Raw genomic sequence first — 17,309 nt, forward strand, 5'->3', positions numbered from 1 at the left:
ATACAGCACTGTATATAGAGGAGTATACTGAGAACATGGGGGATACAGCACTGTATATAGAGGAGTATACAGAGTACATGGGGGGGACACAGCACTGTATATAGAGGAGTATAGAGAGTACATGGGGGATACAGCACTGTATATAGAGGAGTATACTGAGTACATGGGGGCATATGGCACTGTATATAGAGTATACTGAGTACATGGGGGGATACAGCACTGTATATAGAGGAGTATAGTGAGTACATGGGGGATACAGCACTGTATATAGAGGAGTATACTGAGAACATGGGGGATACAGCACAGTATATAGAGGAGTATACTGAGTACATGGGGGATACAGCACTGTATATAGAGGAGTATACAGAGTACATGGGGGGGACACAGCACTGTATATAGAGGAGTATACTGAGTACATGTGGGCATATGGCACTGTATATAGAGTATACTGAGTACATGGGGGATACAGCACTGTATATAGAGTATACTGAGTACATGGGGGGATACAGCACTGTATATAGAGGAGTATAGCGAGTACATGGGGGATACAGCACTGTATATAGAGGAGTATACGGAGTACATGGGGGATACAGTACTGTATATAGAGGAATATACGGAGTACATGGGGGGGACACAGCACTGTATATAGAGGAGTATAGCGAGTACATGGGGGAATACAGCACTGTATATAGAGGAGTATACTGAGTACATGGGGGATACAGCACTGTATATAGAGGAGTATAGTGAGTACATGGGGGATACGGCACTGTATATAGAGGAGTATAGCGAGTACATGGGGGATACAGCACTGTATATAGAGGAGTATAGCGAGTACATGGGGATACAGCACTGTATATAGAGGAGTATACTGAGTACATGGGGGATACGGCACTGTATATAGAGGAGTATACGGAGTACATGGGGGATACAGCACTGTATATAGAGGAGTATAGTGAGTACATGGGGGATACAGCACTGTATATAGAGGAGTATACTGAGTACATGGGGGGATACAGCACTGTATATAGAGGAGTATAGAGAGTACATGGGGGATACAGCACTGTATATAGAGAGTACATGGGGGATACGGCACTGTATATAGAGGAGTATACAGAGTACATGGGGGGGACACAGCACTGTATATAGAGGAGTATAGAGAGTACATGGGGGATACAGCACTGTATATAGAGGAGTATAGTGAGTACATGGGGGATACAGCACTGTATATAGAGGAGTATACTGAGAACATGGGGGATACAGCACTGTATATAGAGGAGTATACAGAGTACATGGGGGGGACACAGCACTGTATATAGAGGAGTATAGAGAGTACATGGGGGATACAGCACTGTATATAGAGGAGTATAGAGAGTACATGGGGGATACAGCACTGTATATAGAGGAGTATAGTGAGTACATGGGGGATACAGCACTGTATATAGAGGAGTATACTGAGAACATGGGGGATACAGCACTGTATATAGAGGAGTATACAGAGTACATGGGGGGGACACAGCACTGTATATAGAGGAGTATAGAGAGTACATGGGGGATACAGCACTGTATATAGAGGAGTATACTGAGTACATGGGGGCATATGGCACTGTATATAGAGTATACTGAGTACATGGGGGGATACAGCACTGTATATAGAGGAGTATAGTGAGTACATGGGGGATACAGCACTGTATATAGAGGAGTATACTGAGAACATGGGGGATACAGCACAGTATATAGAGGAGTATACTGAGTACATGGGGATACAGCACTGTATATAGAGGAGTATACAGAGTACATGGGGGGGACACAGCACTGTATATAGAGGAGTATACTGAGTACATGTGGGCATATGGCACTGTATATAGAGTATACTGAGTACATGGGGGATACAGCACTGTATATAGAGTATACTGAGTACATGGGGGGATACAGCACTGTATATAGAGGAGTATAGCGAGTACATGGGGGATACAGCACTGTATATAGAGGAGTATACGGAGTACATGGGGGGGACACAGCACTGTATATAGAGGAGTATAGCGAGTACATGGGGGAATACAGCACTGTATATAGAGGAGTATACTGAGTACATGGGGGATACAGCACTGTATATAGAGGAGTATAGTGAGTACATGGGGGATACGGCACTGTATATAGAGGAGTATAGCGAGTACATGGGGGATACAGCACTGTATATAGAGGAGTATAGCGAGTACATGGGGATACAGCACAGTATAGAGGAGTATTGGGGATACAGCACTGTATATAGAGGAGTATAGCGAGTACATGGGGTATACGGCACTGTATATAGAGGAGTATAGCGAGTACATGGGGATACAGCACTGTATATAGAGGAGTATACTGAGTACATGGGGGATACGGCACTGTATATAGAGGAGTATAGCGAGTACATGGGGGATACGGCACTGTATATAGAGGAGTATAGCGAGTACATGGGGATACAGCACTGTGTATAGAGGAGGATAGCGAGTACATAGGGGATACGGCACTGTATATAGAGGAGTATAGCGAGTACATGGGGGATACGGCACTGTATATAGAGGAGTATACTGAGTACATGGGGGATACGGCACTGTATATAGAGGAGTATAGCGAGTACATGGGGGATACGGCACTGTATATAGAGGAGTATACAGAGTACATGGGGGGGATACAGCACTGTATATAGAGGAGTATACGGAGTACATGGGGGATACAGCACTGTATATAGAGGAGTATAGCGAGTACATGGGGGATACAGCACTGTATATAGAGGAGTATAGCGAGTACATGGGGGGATACAGCACTGTATATAGAGGAGTATACGGAGTACATGGGGATACAGCACTGTATATAGAGGAGTATACTGAGTACATGGGGGATACAGCACTGTATATAGAGGAGGATAGCAAGTACATGGGGGGATACAGTACTGTATATGGAGGAGTATAGCGAGTAAATGGGGGATACAGCACTGTATATAGAGGAGTATTGGGGATACAGCACTGTATATAGAGGAGTATAGCGAGTACATGGGGGATACGGCACTGTATATAGAGGAGTATACAGAGTACATGGGGGATACAGCACTGTATATAGAGGAGTATACTGAGTACATGGGGGGGATACAGCACTGTATATAGAGGAGTATACGGAGTACATGGGGGATACAGCACTGTATATAGAGGAGTATACGGAGTACATGGGGGATACAGCACTGTATATAGAGGAGTATAGCGAGTACATGGGGGATACAGCACTGTATATAGAGGAGTATAGCGAGTACATGGGGGATACAGCACTGTATATAGAGGAGTATAGCGAGTACATGGGGGATACAGCACTGTATATAGAGGAGTATAGCGAGTACATGGGGGATACAGCACTGTATATAGAGGAGTATAGCGAGTACATGGGGGGATACAGCACTGTATATAGAGGAGTATAGCGAGTACATGGGGGATACAGAACTGTGTATAGAGGAGTATACTGAGTACATGGGGATACAGCACTGTATATAGAGGAGTATAGCGAGTACATGGGGGATACAGCACTGTATATAGAGGAGTATAGCGAGTACATGGGGGATACAGAACTGTATATAGACTGTATATGGGCTGTCTGTATATAGGGGCTGTGTGTATAAGGGCTGTCTGTATATAGGGGATGTGTGTATAAGGGCTGTCTGTATATAGGGGATGTGTGTATAAGGGTTGTCTGTATATAGGGGATGTGTGTATAAGGGCTGTCTGTATATAGGGGATGTGTGTATAAGGGCTGTCTGTATATAGGGGATGTGTGTATAAGGGCTGTCTTTATATAGGGGATGTGTGTATAAGGGCTGTCTGTATATAGGGGATGTGTGTATAAGGGCTGTCTGTATATAGGGGATGTGTGTATAAGGGCTGTCTGTATATAGGGGCTGTGTGTATAAGGGCTGTCTGTATATAGGGGATGTGTGTATAAGGGCTGTCTGTATATAGGGGATGTGTGTATAAGGGCTGTCTGTATATAGGGGATGGGTGTATAAGGGCTGTCTGTATATAGGGGATGGGTGTATAAGGGCTGTCTGTATATAGGGGATGCGTGTATAAGGGCTGTCTGTATATAGGGGATGCGTGTATAAGGGCTGTCTGTATATAGGGGATGCGTGTATAAGGGCTGTCTGTATATAGGGGATGCGTGTATAAGGGCTGTCTGTATATAGGGGCTGCGTGTATAAGGGCTGTGTGTATAAGGCCTGCGTGTATAAGGGCTGCGTGTATAAGGGCTGTGTGTATAAGGGCTGTCTGTATATAGGGGCTGTGTGTATAAGGGCTGTCTGTATATAGGGGATGTGTGTATAAGGGCTGTGTGTATAAGGGCTGTGTGTATAAGGGCTGTGTGTATAAGGGCTGTGTGTATAAGGGCTGTGTGTATAAGGGCTGTGTGTATAAGGGCTGTGTGTATAAGGGCTGTATATATGGGATGTTTGTGTACATGGGGGGATACTGCACTATATGTGGGCTGTATATACGAGCGCTCTGTATATAGACTGTGTGTATACAGGCTATCTGTATACGGGTATGTGTGTATACGGGCTGTCTGTATATAGGGATGGGCTGTCTGTATATAGGGGCGGGCTGTATATAGGGGCTGTGTGTGTGTATAGGGGCGGACTGTATATAGGGGCTGTCTGTATATAGGGGCTCTCTGTATACGGGCTGTCTGTGTATAGGGGCTATCTGTATATAGGGGCGGGCTGTATATAGGAGCTCTGTGTATACGGCTGTCTGTACATACGGGTATGTGTGTATAGGGGCTGTCTGTATATAGGGACGGGCTGTCTGTATATAGGGGCTGTGTGTGTATAGGGGCTGTGTGTGTATGGGGCGGACTGTATATAGGGGCTGTCTGTATATAGGGGTGGGCTGTATATAGGGGCTCTCTGTATACGGCTGTCTGTATATACGGGTATGTGTGTATAGGGGCTGTCTGTATATAGGGGCTCTCTGTATATAGGGGCTGTCTGTATAAAGGAGCGGGCTGTATATACAGGCTGTCTGTATATAGGAGCTTTCTGTATACGGACTGTCTGTATATAGGGGCTCTCTGTATACAGGCTGTCTCTGTATAGGGGCGGGCTGTGTATAGGGGCTCTAGGTATATGGGGTGGGCTGTATATACGAGCTCTGTGTATACGGCTGTCTGTATATAGGGGCGGGCTGTATATAGGAGCTCTCTGTATATAGGAGCTCTCTGTATACAGGCTGTCTGTATATAGGGGCGGGCTGTATATAGGAGCTCTCTGTATATAGGGGCGGGCTGTATATAGGGGCGGGCTGTATATAGGAGCTCTCTGTATATAGGGGCGGGCTGTATATAGGAGCTCTCTGTATATAGGAGCTCTGTGTATACGGCTGTCTGTATACGGAGGCCCTGCACTCTGTAGGTGGCCGGTAGAGGACACGGTCCGGCCTGCGGGTCTCTTACCGACACACTGCCCCACCGGGGTGCTGTACGGGTTCCCCAGTAGAAACTCCATCTTGATGACAACAAACAGCCGCCGGCCCCTGCAATGGCTCCCACAGACAAGCCGAGTCCCGCCTGCTCCCTGTCACCATTGGCTGCATTTACTGCTAATCTACAACCATTGGTTTATTCTTTTGTCAATCAATATAAGACCCTACCCATTTTTCTAAAAAATAAGCATCATCCACATCTGATTGGACGCTTCTCCTGTCATTTCTATTGACATACTGACTCCTCGGCCAATTAGAAATGAGTTGTCTCCCCTGACTGTCCCTTTATCCCGCTTCCGATGGAGATGACAGGACCAACACCCGCCCCTTGATTCTGATTGGCCAATGGCCCATGCCATTGCTTGGTCATTAAGAATAACCACCTTCTCGTGACGTCATTTTCAATAACCAATTCCTATTGGCTCATTATAATTTGAATATCGAAACTTTATTTGTGCCAGTGTGCCTTTAAATTAATGCTTGTTTATTGGTCAATACGGATCACGTGCCCCGTTTCCCTTAGTAACCATCCAAACACTTTTCAGCTTTTGCAGATCTGACGGGTAAATAATGGAACTTTTATGTTTTTCAATTTATTTACTGTTTTTTTTGTTTTGTTTTTTTTGTAAATTGCACTGAAACATAAAGAGAATCTTAGGCGTTGTCACAGTACAGCGGGTACTTTAGGAATAGCCCGGTGTGAAACTACAAGTACCAGCGAGTCCTACCAGTAGGTGTAGTACACCGTTCTCCTATCTTCTAATACACCTTTTATTTTGGTTTCTTGTCATTTTTCGCCTCTAACTCTGCTTGCTGTCAGTGAATATACAGATGTTTTTTTTTTACTTTTAGGAAAGAAGCCGAAGACGAGCGCCATGTACGACACTGCGGAGCCGAACGTGATGGACGAGGAGATGCTGAGAGACGCCGTGGAGGAGCAGGGTCCGCGGGGGGAGGCCGGCCGCATCGCCAAGATGGAGGGCGTCAGCTTCAAGGACGTCACCAGCCTACGCCTCGACTTCAAGAGTGAGAAGAGTCTGCAGCATCGCGGGCAGGAGCCGCTCCGGGGTTACGTCGCCCTCGGGTGTCAGGGTCCTTATGTCGCCCTCGGGTGTCAGGGTCCTTATGTCGCCCTCGGGTGTCAGGGTCCTTATGTCGCCCTCGGGTGTCAGGGGCCTTATGTCGCCCTCGGGTGTCAGGGTCCTTATGTCACCCTCGGGTGTCAGGGTCCTTATGTCGCCCTCAGGTGTCAGGGTCCTTGTCGCCCTCGGGTGTCAGGGTCCTTATGTCGCCCTTGGGTGTCAGAGTCCCTATGTCGCCCTCGGGTGTCAGGGTCCTTATGTCGCCCTCGTGTGTCAGGGTCCTTATGTCGCCCTCGGATGTCAGGGTCCTTATGTCGCCCTCGGATGTCAGGGTCCTTATGTCGCCCTCGGGTGTCAGGGTCCTTATGTCGCCCTCAGGTGTCAGGGTCCTTATGTCGCCCTCAGGTGTCAGGGTCCTTGTCGCCCTCGGGTGTCAGGGTCCTTATGTCGCCCTTGGGTGTCAGGGTCCCTATGTCGCCCTCGGGTGTCAGGGTCCTTATGTCGCCCTCGTGTGTCAGGGTCCTTATGTCGCCCTCGGATGTCAGGGTCCTTATGTCGCCCTCAGGTGTCAGGGTCCTTATGTCGCCCTCGGGTGTCAGGGTCCTTATGTCGCCCTCGGGTGTCAGGGTCCTTATGTCGCCCTCGGGTGTCAGGGTCCTTATGTCGCCTTCAGGTGTCAGGGTCCTTATGTCGCCCTCAGATGTCAGGGTCCTTATGTCGCCCTCAGGTGTCAGGGTCCTTATGCCACCCTCGGGTGTCAGGGTCCCTATGTCGCCCTCGGGTGTCAGGGTCCTTATGTCGCCCTCGGGTGTCAGGGTCCCTATGTCGCCCTCGGGTGTCAGGGTCCCTATGTCGCCCTCGGGTGTCAGGGTCCTTATGTCGCCCTCGGGTGTCAGGGTCCTTATGTCGCCCTCAGGTGTCAGGGTCCTTGTCGCCCTCAGGTGTCAGGGTCCTTGTCGCCCTCAGGTGTCAGGGTCCTTATGCCGCCCTTGGGTGTCAGGGTCCCTATGTCGCCCTCGGGTGTCAGGGTCCTTATGTCGCCCTCGGGTGTCAGGGTCCTTATGTCGCCATCAGGTGTCAGGGTCCTTATGTCACCCTCGGGTGTCAGGGTCCATATGTCGCCCTCGGGTGTCAGGGTCCTTATGTCGCCCTCGGGTGTCAGGGTCCTTGTCGCCCTCAGGTGTCAGGGTCCTTATGTCGCCCTCGGGTGTCAGGGTCCCTATGTCGCCCTCGGGTGTCAGGGTCCTTATGTCGCCCTCGGGTGTCAGGGTCCTTATGTCGCCCTCGGGTGTCAGGGTCCTTATGTCGCCGTCAGGTGTCAGGGTCCTTATGTCGCCCTCGGGTGTCAGGGTCCTTATGTCGCCCTCGGGTGTCAGGGTCCTTATGTCGCCCTCGGGTGTCGGGCCTTATGTCGCCCTCGGGTGTCGGGCCTTATGTCGCCCTCGGGTGTCAGGGTCCTTATGTCGCCCTCGGGTGTCAGGGTCCTTATGTCGCCGTCAGGTGTCAGGGTCCTTATGTCGCCCTCGTGTGTCAGGGTCCTTATGTCGCCTTCGGGTGTCAGGGTCCTTATGTCGCCGTCGGGTGTCAGGGTCCTTATGTCGCCTTCGGGTGTCAGGGTCCTTATGTCGCCGTCGGGTGTCAGGGTCCTTATGTCGCCCTCGGGTGTCAGGGTCCTTATGTCGCCCTCGGGTGTCAGGGTCCTTATGTCGCCCTCGGGTGTCAGGGTCCTTATGTCGCCCTCGGGTGTCAGGGTCCTTATGTCGCCCTCGGGTGTCAGGGTCCTTATGTCGCCCTCGGGTGTCGGGCCTTATGTCGCCCTCGTGTGTCAGGGTCCTTATGTCGCCGTCGGGTGTCAGGGTCCTTATGTCGCCCTCGTGGGTCAGGGTCCTTATGTCGCCCTCGGGTGTCATGGTCCTTATGTCGCCCTCGGGTGTCAGGGTCCTTATGTTGCCCTCGTGTGTCAGGGTCCTTATGTCGCCCTCGGGTGTCAGGGTCCTTATGTCGCCCTCATGGGTCAGGGTCCTTATGTCGCCCTCGGGTGTCAGGGTCCTTATGTCGCCCTCGGGTGTCAGGGTCCTTATGTCGCCCTCGGGTGTCAGGGTCCTTATGTCGCCCTCGGGTGTCAGGGTCCTTATGTCGCCCTCAGGTGTCAGGGTCCTTATGTCGCCTTTGGGTGTCAGGGTCCTTATGTCGCCTTCGGGTGTCAGGGTCCTTATGTCGCCCTCGGGTGTCAGGGTCCTTATGTCGCCCTCGGGTGTCAGGGTCCTTATGTCGCCCTCGGGTGTCAGGGTCCTTATGTCGCCCTCAGGTGTCAGGGTCCTTATGTCGCCCTCGGGTGTCAGGGTCCTTATGTCACCCTCAGGTGTCAGGGTCCCTATGTCGCCCTCGGGTGTCAGGGTCCTTATGTCGCCCTCGTGTGTCAGGGTCCTTATGTCGCCCTCGGGTGTCAGGGTCCTTATGTCGCCCTCGGGTGTCAGGGTCCTTATGTCGCCCTCGGGTGTCAGGGTCCTTATGTCGCCCTCGGGTGTCAGGGTCCTTATGTCGCCCTCGGGTGTCAGGGTCCTTATGTCGCCCTCGGGTGTCAGGGTCCTTATGTCGCCCTCAGGTGTCAGGGTCCTTATGTCGCCTTCAGGTGTCAGGGTCCTTATGTCGCCCTCGGGTGTCAGGGTCCTTATGTCGCCCTCGGGTGTCAGGGTCCTTATGTCGCCCTCGGGTGTCAGGGTCCTTATGTCGCCCTCGGGTGTCAGGGTCCTTATGTCGCCCTCGGGTGTCAGGGTCCTTAGGTCGCCCTCAGGTGTTAGGGTCCCGGCGGCTCTGCTTCACGTTCACAGTTTTCCTCCTCGATTTCCAAGAGCTGTAACTTTTTTCCTCCGGTCCGTACAGTCGTCTCGAGGCTCGTTCTCTGCGGTACAAGCTGCAGATTCACTTTCACTATTTGTTCCTCTGTACGACTTTCTGATCTCTTTATTTTCCTTTTTTTTTAAGGAGGAGTGATGATAAAACAGCGATTTTTATTTATTGATTGATTTAATTAATTTATTCTGTTTTTTTCTTATTTCCGTGTTCACTGTATGAGCTTTCATTTCAATTTTTTCTATTTATATATATATAATCTCTTTTTACGCTTTTTATTAGTCTTCCTGGGTGACTTGCACAATACAATAATGCAATATTGCAGAGTATTGTAAATTACTGATCTCAAATATGGCGGACGCAGAGGATTACACTGTTTGCCATGAGAAAGTCAGTAGCACCCCTAGCTCTAATCGCAGACACAGGGGTATTCAGTGGAGCCCCCTGGCTGCCATGAGAAAGTCAGTAGCACCCCTAGCTCTGATCGCAGACAGAGGGGTTTTCAGTGGAGCCCCCTGGTTGCCATGAGAAAGTCAGTAGCACCCCTAGCTCTAATCGCAGACACAGGGGTATTCAGTGGAGCCCCCCTAGCTGCCATGAGAAAGTCAGTAGCACCCCTAGCTCTGATCGCAGACACAGGGGTATTCAGTGGAGCCCCCCTGGCTGCCATGAGAAAGTCAGTAGCACCCCTAGCTCTGATCGCGAACACAGGGGTATTCAGTGGAGCCCCCTGGCTGCCATGAGAAAGTCAGTAGCACCCCTAGCTCTGATCGCAGACAGAGGGGTTTTCAGTGGAGCCCCCTGGCTGCCATGAGAAAGTCAGTAGCACCCCTAGCTCTGATCGCAGACACAGGGGTCTTCAGTGGAGCCCCCTGGTTGCCATGAGAAAGTCAGTAGCACCCCTAGCTCTAATCGCAGACAGAGGGGTTTTCAGTGGAGCCCCCTGGTTGCCATGAGAAAGTCAGTAGCACCCCTAGCTCTGATCGCAGACACAGGGGTCTTCAGTGGAGCCCCCTGGCTGCCATGAGAAAGTCAGTAGCACCCCTAGCTCTGATCGCAGACAGAGGGGTTTTCAGTGGAGCCCCCTGGTTGCCATGAGAAAGTCAGTAGCAGCCCTAGCTCTGATCGCAGACACAGGGGTCTTCAGTGGAGCCCCCCTGGTTGCCATGAGAAAGTCAGTAGCACCCCTAGCTCCGATCGCAGACAGAGGGGTTTTCAGTGGAGCCCCCCTGGTTGCCATGAGAAAATCAGTAGCACCCTTAGCTCTGATCACAGACACAGGGGTTTTCAGTGGAGCCCCCCTGGTTGCCATGAGAAAGTCAGTAGCACCCCTAGCTGACAGATGGATTAATGTTGGTTTCATTGTTTCAGACATCCTGAAGGTGGATAATCTGTGGCAGTTCCACAATCTGACCAAACTACAGCTGGACAACAACATCATTGAGAAGATCCAGGGACTGGACCCGTTGGTGCATTTAGTTTGGCTCGGTGAGTAAACGGCTTCCATACCATTCCTATGTATTGCCGTTATCGCTGGGAAACTTGCAGATCGTGAGAATGTTGTCCTCCGGTAAGTCTGCATCCTCCATTCATTTGACTGTGCAGGGAACTGCCGCTGGTCCTATTCTCCCCAATATGGCGGCCTGCAGTTCTCCGTAGAGCTGAGCCAATGCACGCCCTTCATTCACAGATGCCCAAGTGATGGCATAATCATAGGAAAAGCGGCAAAATAACCAATCATATTGTGACATCTTACAGACCTGTCTTTCAACAACATCGAGGTGATTGAAGGCCTGAGCGCTCTCCCCAAGCTGGAGGATCTCAGTCTGTACAACAACCGCATCTCAGCCCTGGAGAACATGGACAGTCTGAAGAATCTGCAGGTCCTGTCCATAGGGAACAACAACCTGACCTCGCTGGAAAACGTAAGGCAGGACGTAGGGTCCGGAGGGGTGGGGTATACACTGCGATCATTCATTTATGACCCATCCCCCAGATGGACAGATAAATGTAGGATCGCTGAAGTCTGACGGCACCAATGAGGGTCCCACGTGTGACCACCGCTTTGATAGGCAATGATTGGAGCACTGGTCACGTAGGGGACTTCATGATCCCTGGGGTCTCAGCAGGTAGACCCCAGGGATCATACATTTGTCACCTATCATGTGATCTCACTTAGCCCCCTACAAAGTCTATTAATTGGTTATGGAACAATTTAACTCTTTTTAAACTTAAAGGGAGTTTTCAGGTACAGAGCAACATGGCTGATTTCTAAGGCCAATTTCAGAAGTCTGTATATCATGGTCCGAGTACGAACCGCATTACAGAGAACGGATGCAGCATGTTTAAGGCTGTCAGGTCCCTGTCCGGGGAGCTTTCTCCAGTCCTCGTATTGGGGTCCATGACACACAGATATCTGAATCCAGTCTTAAATAATGGCACCGCACCTGTCCATCTTTTGTGTCCAAGCTGTATTGAAGTGACTGTAGCTGAGCTGCAGTACCTGACACAGCCTGTGGACAGGGTGGTGCTGTTTAAGAAGAAAGCAGCCACATGTGCCCCCCCCCCCTTTTACTCTCTATATGTATAAATGATGTTATGAGGGACATCTTCACATAACACCGTGTTATTTCCTTGCCTCCAGCTCATCTACCTCCGCAGATTCAAGCATCTGAGGACCCTGAATCTGTCAGGAAATCCTCTGTCTGAAGATGAACATTATAAATTATTCCTGGCGGCTCATCTGCCAGACCTGGTGTACCTGGACTTCCGACTGGTAGACGAGAACATAGTATGTATATGGTTCTTCTCTCTGCAGTATCACCATAGCCGAGGACCATAGTAAAGGGGGGTCCCGAGTCCAAGCTCTGTTCCATGCAAATCTATCACTGCACTGGTCCAGTGCTGCAGAAATTCCCCTATTCTTACACATGGGAGTGGATCTGCAGTCCCGCGCTGCGCCCACCATACAGTAGACAGATTTGTGCTGCGCAGCTCCGCAACTGATCCCATCCGATCGGCAGGAAACCAAGTGTTGCATCCTCACCAATCTGACATTGATGACCTATCGTAAGGGTAGGCCATCAATATAAAAGCAGTGGACAACCCCTTTAAGGCCTCCATTTTGTACCATAGAGGGACATTGCTAACGTGAAGTACCAGTATTCCATCGAGGAGCTGAATCAGAACGAGACCCTGGAGAGGGTGAAGCAAGAGGAAGCGGAGAAGCATCAGCGAGAGCTGGATGCACACAAGGTACTCGCCGAATAATGAACCTAACTGTGGAAGGGGCTTGGAGTTACCCTGCCCAGCCCCCTCATCAGTCATGACATAGTGCTGTCCCCCATCCCGTGCAGACCCCCAGTCATGTCACAATCTTACTATAGACTCTAAAATTAGCTTTTTTGTTAAATTACAAAAATATTAAAACTGAGCAGAATCCTCTACCAGAAAGCAACAAGTGTGAACAGGCACAAGCTGCTCTCATCCATTTTCTGTTAAGGCCGCCTATGTGGAGTATCTGAACGGCCCCTACCTGTTTGAGGGCATGTATGCAGATGACGTGGAAGGATCCCGGCTCTCAGCCCTTCCCGCTGTCGCTGAACTTGTGGAATCATATCCTTTTATTATGCATCTTGTGCAGTGAATATGGCGGCATTATTGAAAGCAAACCTGTAGAAAAGCTGCCGCCTTCGCTCACAAGGTACAACTGTTTTTGGTGCACAATCCAGTTTAATATGTTCAGGAACTATCCCAATTCTCATGCTCTGTAACTTGCCTTCTGCTCTTCGCCAGTGGGTGGTGCCTATTCATCTGCATTCTGCCAGCACTATAGGTGCTGACATTTCCTTTCCGTAACTTGCCAGTATGCATTACTTCTACCATTGTCCAATGGCTTGCCTGCCCTAAGATGAAAGTTGTTTCTCTGTTATGTATGTATGTGGTTTGACAGACAGTAGATAAGAGACAAAGACCCACCCCCACTTCTTACAAAGTCCCGCCTCCACTTCCTGTAGAGAGACAAAGACCCACCCCCACTTCTTACAAAGTCCCGCCTCCACTTCCTGTAGAGAGACAAAGACCCACCCCCACTTCTTACAAAGTCCCGCCTCCACTTCCTGTAGAGACAAAGACCCACCCCAACTTCCTACAAATACCCATTCCCCACTTCCTACAAGGTCCCGCCCCCCCACTTCCTCTAGAGAGACAAAGACCCATCCCCACTTAAAATAAAGCCCCGCACCACTTCCTGTAGAGAAACAAAGAGCCACACCCACTTCCTGTAGTGAAAAGAAGCCCCTCCTCCACTTCGTGTTACAAAACAAAGCCCTACCTCCATTTCCTGTAGAAAGACCCCCACTTTGGGTAGAGACGAAGTTCCGCCCTCATTTCCTGTACAATGAAGCCCCGCCCTCACTTCCTTTACAGCAATGAAGCCACGCCCTCACTTCCTGTACAGCAGTGAAGCCCCGCCCTCACTTCCTGTACAGTAATGAAGCCTCGCCTCACTTCCTGTACAGTAATGAAGCCCCGCCCTCACTTCCTGTACAGTAATGAAGCCCCGCCCTCACTTCCTGTACAGTAATGAAGCCCCGCCCTCACTTCCTGTACAGTAATGAAGCCCCGCCCTCACTTCCTGTACAGTAATGAAGCCACGCCCTCACTTCCTGTACAGCGATGAAGCCCCGCCCTCACTTCCTGTACAGTAATGAAGCCCCGCCCTCACTTCCTGTACAGTAATGAAGCCCCGCCCTCACTTCCTGTACAGTAATGAAGCCACGCCCTCACTTCCTGTACAGCAATGAAGCCACGCCCTCACTTCCTGTACAGTGATGAAGCCCCGCCCTCACTTTCTGTACAGTAATGAAGCCCCGCCCTCACTTCCTGTAGAGACAAACCCCTGCTCCGACTCTTTATTATACAAGGGGGAGACACCTTGTGCCTCTACTTTATAGGGATTTTTCCGGAGATGAGACATAATTTGTAAATAGAGGATCCACGGATCACTTTATCACATTAGATCAAGTTGTTTGGGGTGATAGTGACCATTGCACACTGCGCCTTATTGTTCTAACCTTGATCCCAGTTTTCGGCGCCTGCCTTCTCCCCACTTACCCCGTGGTATCACGAGCCGATGTGCCTGCGCCATTCCTTAGCCTGCCCCTCACCTATAGGACAAAATGCACTGAAATCTGCCAGAACATATTCGACTACGGCCTCAAGCAGCACGAAAAGAGGGAAGCAGAGATGGCGGAATTCAACGAATGTCTGCAGGAAGCCGTGACGGAAAACCAAGAGGCGGGAGCCAAGAAAATCCAAGAATTGGAGTCGAAAAATAACGAGGTGAGGAAGAGACATCACTGTCTATCGGGCTCATAAAACTCACCATTGTAATTCTGCAAGATCTCTGCTTGCTGTCAGCGAATGCAAACCTAAACCTTGTCACGGCTGAGGATTTGCTACAGTTCCTCCCACTTTTTAATTCCTGGCTTCTCCCGATGCAGTTCTGTGCTGGCGCTCGGGTTGTTCTGTTGCGCTATAAAGTCCTAATTGCAGTAGATCCCTCTGTGCTGCTTTCTTTACGATCTTACACCCATATTTTTTCTTTTTTCGGCAGCTGCTATATGAACTCTCCCAGATCACCGAGCAGCAGATTGTGGATGCTAAATCCTTGCAGTACAGCCAGGATGTGGCCCAGCTGATGGACGCACTGTTACAGCTGGAGATTCAGCTGGTGGATCAGCTCGAGGTAGGAGCCATTACCAGGAGGAACAATAGATTGGTGCAGATACAGCAGGGATGCTTTGGGTCGGTGACATCTTGCTCCATTCTCCTTCCTGCAGGAAATTATAAAGGAGTACGAGCGAAATATCGGCGACCTGGTGGCCACGTTCCTGGAAACCGTGCAGAGCCTATATCCTTTCTCAGTCTGTAAAGGCTGGAGGCAGCGGACAAAGTAACACCAGTTTCTACCATAGTTTTCTATTTCAATGTGTCAAGATCTCTGCTTGCTGTCATGCAATGAGATCATTTCCAGTGATAGGGCAGGCTGTGAAGTTGCGGCTCCCTGCGTACCCCAATGGGCAGGGGCGCTGCAGACCCCACATTCTCAGGTCGGACCCCCAGTAATCATCAACCCCATCACGACAAGTGCCTTTAACAGCGCTCTGTACGCAGATGTTAACCTGTTAAATCCCGCTGTATGAGCCTTACTCACCTAACCCAGGTCCAGCTCCAAAGCTCCAAGTGTCTCATTGTCTGCATCGCGGATGTGACATTTTAGCAGCCAATCAATGCGCTCAGCTCTTTGGTGGCACGAGTTAATTGGCTACAGCGCTCTTGACGCAACATCAGCGCTCCAGACAATAAGGAGGAGCGGCCCTGGACCTGGGAAGGGTGAGTAATACACATATTTAAAAAAACAAAAAAAACACAGGGAACAGCGGTTTTCCAAAACCCCTTTAAATTAAAGGCATATTCTAGCCATATACTATCCCTTATTAAAAGTAGATACCTGGCAAATACTTAAAGTGGCAGATAACAGGGAACAGTAGATAGCTTCATGTGGTGAGCAACTAAAGGTTAAGATATGATACAGAGTGAGGGAGGAATAGATAAAAAGACAAGTCATTGGGTAAAGTGATGGCATTTTATTACCGCGGTCACAGAAATTGCCCTGACTCGTCCCCATACAATGGCCCAGATCAGAGACCTGGAGAACCAGCACCACGAGAAGCTCCTGGAGCTGAGCATCAGCCTGCTGGAGAGAGTCCTGAAGGGGGAGATGGACGAAGACGTGACCGATGACCTCCGAGCGGTAATGTAACACTTAGATCTGGCAGTGTAAAGCACGGTGGACAAAGCAGCTAGTCTGAAGTCGCTGCTCGCGGTCTACTCTCTTCACAGTTATTTGTAGACAAAGACACCATCATTAACGCGGTCAGCGCCTCCCATGACATACACATGCTGAAAATCGACAACCGAGAGGACGAGCTGGTCACCAAAATTAACAACTGGGCTACAAACCTGGTACAACAGGTGAGATTTTTTGATTTAGGGGGTTATGCGAGGTTTTCATTACGCGAGGAAAATCATTAAAAAAAGGAGGAGGCGAGAGCGACTTCTTTCATCATTTTTTTCCACTGTAACTGGGGGCATCACTAAGAGCCTCAGTTACAGAGGAGACTCATTCATTTTATGTCAACTTCTGTCCAGGTTCACAGGGAAGAACTGCAAAGGAATCGGACGCGCGTCGCCGAGATCGACACCTACATCGATCACCTGCGAGACGAGCTGGACAACCTTGACGTGCTGGAGCAAATATGACAAGCGAGGAGCTGCGTTTCACGCCATCTTGACCACATGGACCAGAAACGGTCATTTAAGGTTGAGTTCACACCCACTACAGCTTTCTCCATGTGAAAAGTCTCCTTTAAAGGGGTTGTCCAGGATTAGAAAAAAAAAAATGACTGCTTTCTTTAAGAAACAGCGCCACCCCAGACCATGGACTCTGTGTGACACTGCAGCTCAGCTTCAGTGGGGCTGTAATACCAAACACAACCCATAGTCACGAGTGGCGCTGTTTCAGGAAAAAAAAAGCAGACTTTTTTTGTTCTAATACTGGACAATCCCTTTAAAGGAGACTTGCCACATGACTTGAGATATTGGCCGAACATCCTAAAAGACACCGACACAGAGAAACAGTACCTCCTAAATCTCCAAGGGCCTTTCTCTTGCTGACCGCTATCCTGCCCTGACTGAAGAAGGACAGGAACACCGAGACCCCCAATGACTAAAGATGGCTGCCTTTCATTTTTGGAGGAGTCGCTTGTTTTGCTAAAATCCTAAGTCATCAAAGGGTTAAACATTGGCC

At 49.8% G+C, this 17,309-nt stretch overlaps 2 protein-coding genes across 4 annotated transcripts in view; one reads left to right on the forward strand and one right to left on the reverse strand.

Moving 5' to 3' along the window:
* Positions 1 to 5,627, reverse strand: part of TOM1L2 (target of myb1 like 2 membrane trafficking protein) — a 36,791-nt gene extending 31,164 nt beyond the window's left edge. For both annotated transcript variants that reach the window (XM_077274332.1, XM_077274330.1), the window contains exon 1: positions 5,473 to 5,627. In XM_077274332.1, the coding sequence (XP_077130447.1) occupies positions 5,473 to 5,524 (52 nt within the window). In that variant the 5' untranslated portion in view covers positions 5,525 to 5,627. The remainder of the gene's footprint in view (positions 1 to 5,472) is intronic.
* A 330-nt stretch (positions 5,628 to 5,957) lies between these two features.
* Positions 5,958 to 16,915, forward strand: DRC3 (dynein regulatory complex subunit 3). Of its 2 annotated transcripts, none has more exons than XM_077274333.1 (13): positions 5,958 to 6,064; positions 6,354 to 6,527; positions 10,808 to 10,924; positions 11,195 to 11,361; positions 12,081 to 12,227; positions 12,572 to 12,691; positions 12,939 to 13,050; positions 14,604 to 14,779; positions 15,054 to 15,185; positions 15,280 to 15,350; positions 16,130 to 16,253; positions 16,343 to 16,474; positions 16,652 to 16,915. In XM_077274333.1, exons 2-13 carry the CDS (start codon positions 6,377 to 6,379, stop codon positions 16,760 to 16,762), a joined length of 1,560 nt encoding a protein of 519 aa, XP_077130448.1. In that variant the 5' UTR covers positions 5,958 to 6,064; positions 6,354 to 6,376; the 3' UTR covers positions 16,763 to 16,915. The 2 variants fall into 2 exon arrangements, with proteins under 2 accessions (XP_077130448.1, XP_077130449.1); XM_077274334.1 differs by lacking the exon at positions 5,958 to 6,064 and adding an exon at positions 6,155 to 6,231.
* Positions 16,916 to 17,309: the final 394 nt, after the last annotated feature.

This window comes from Ranitomeya variabilis, chromosome 7 (genome assembly GCF_051348905.1).
Source record: "Ranitomeya variabilis isolate aRanVar5 chromosome 7, aRanVar5.hap1, whole genome shotgun sequence".
NCBI classification, from domain to species: domain Eukaryota; kingdom Metazoa; phylum Chordata; class Amphibia; order Anura; family Dendrobatidae; genus Ranitomeya; species Ranitomeya variabilis.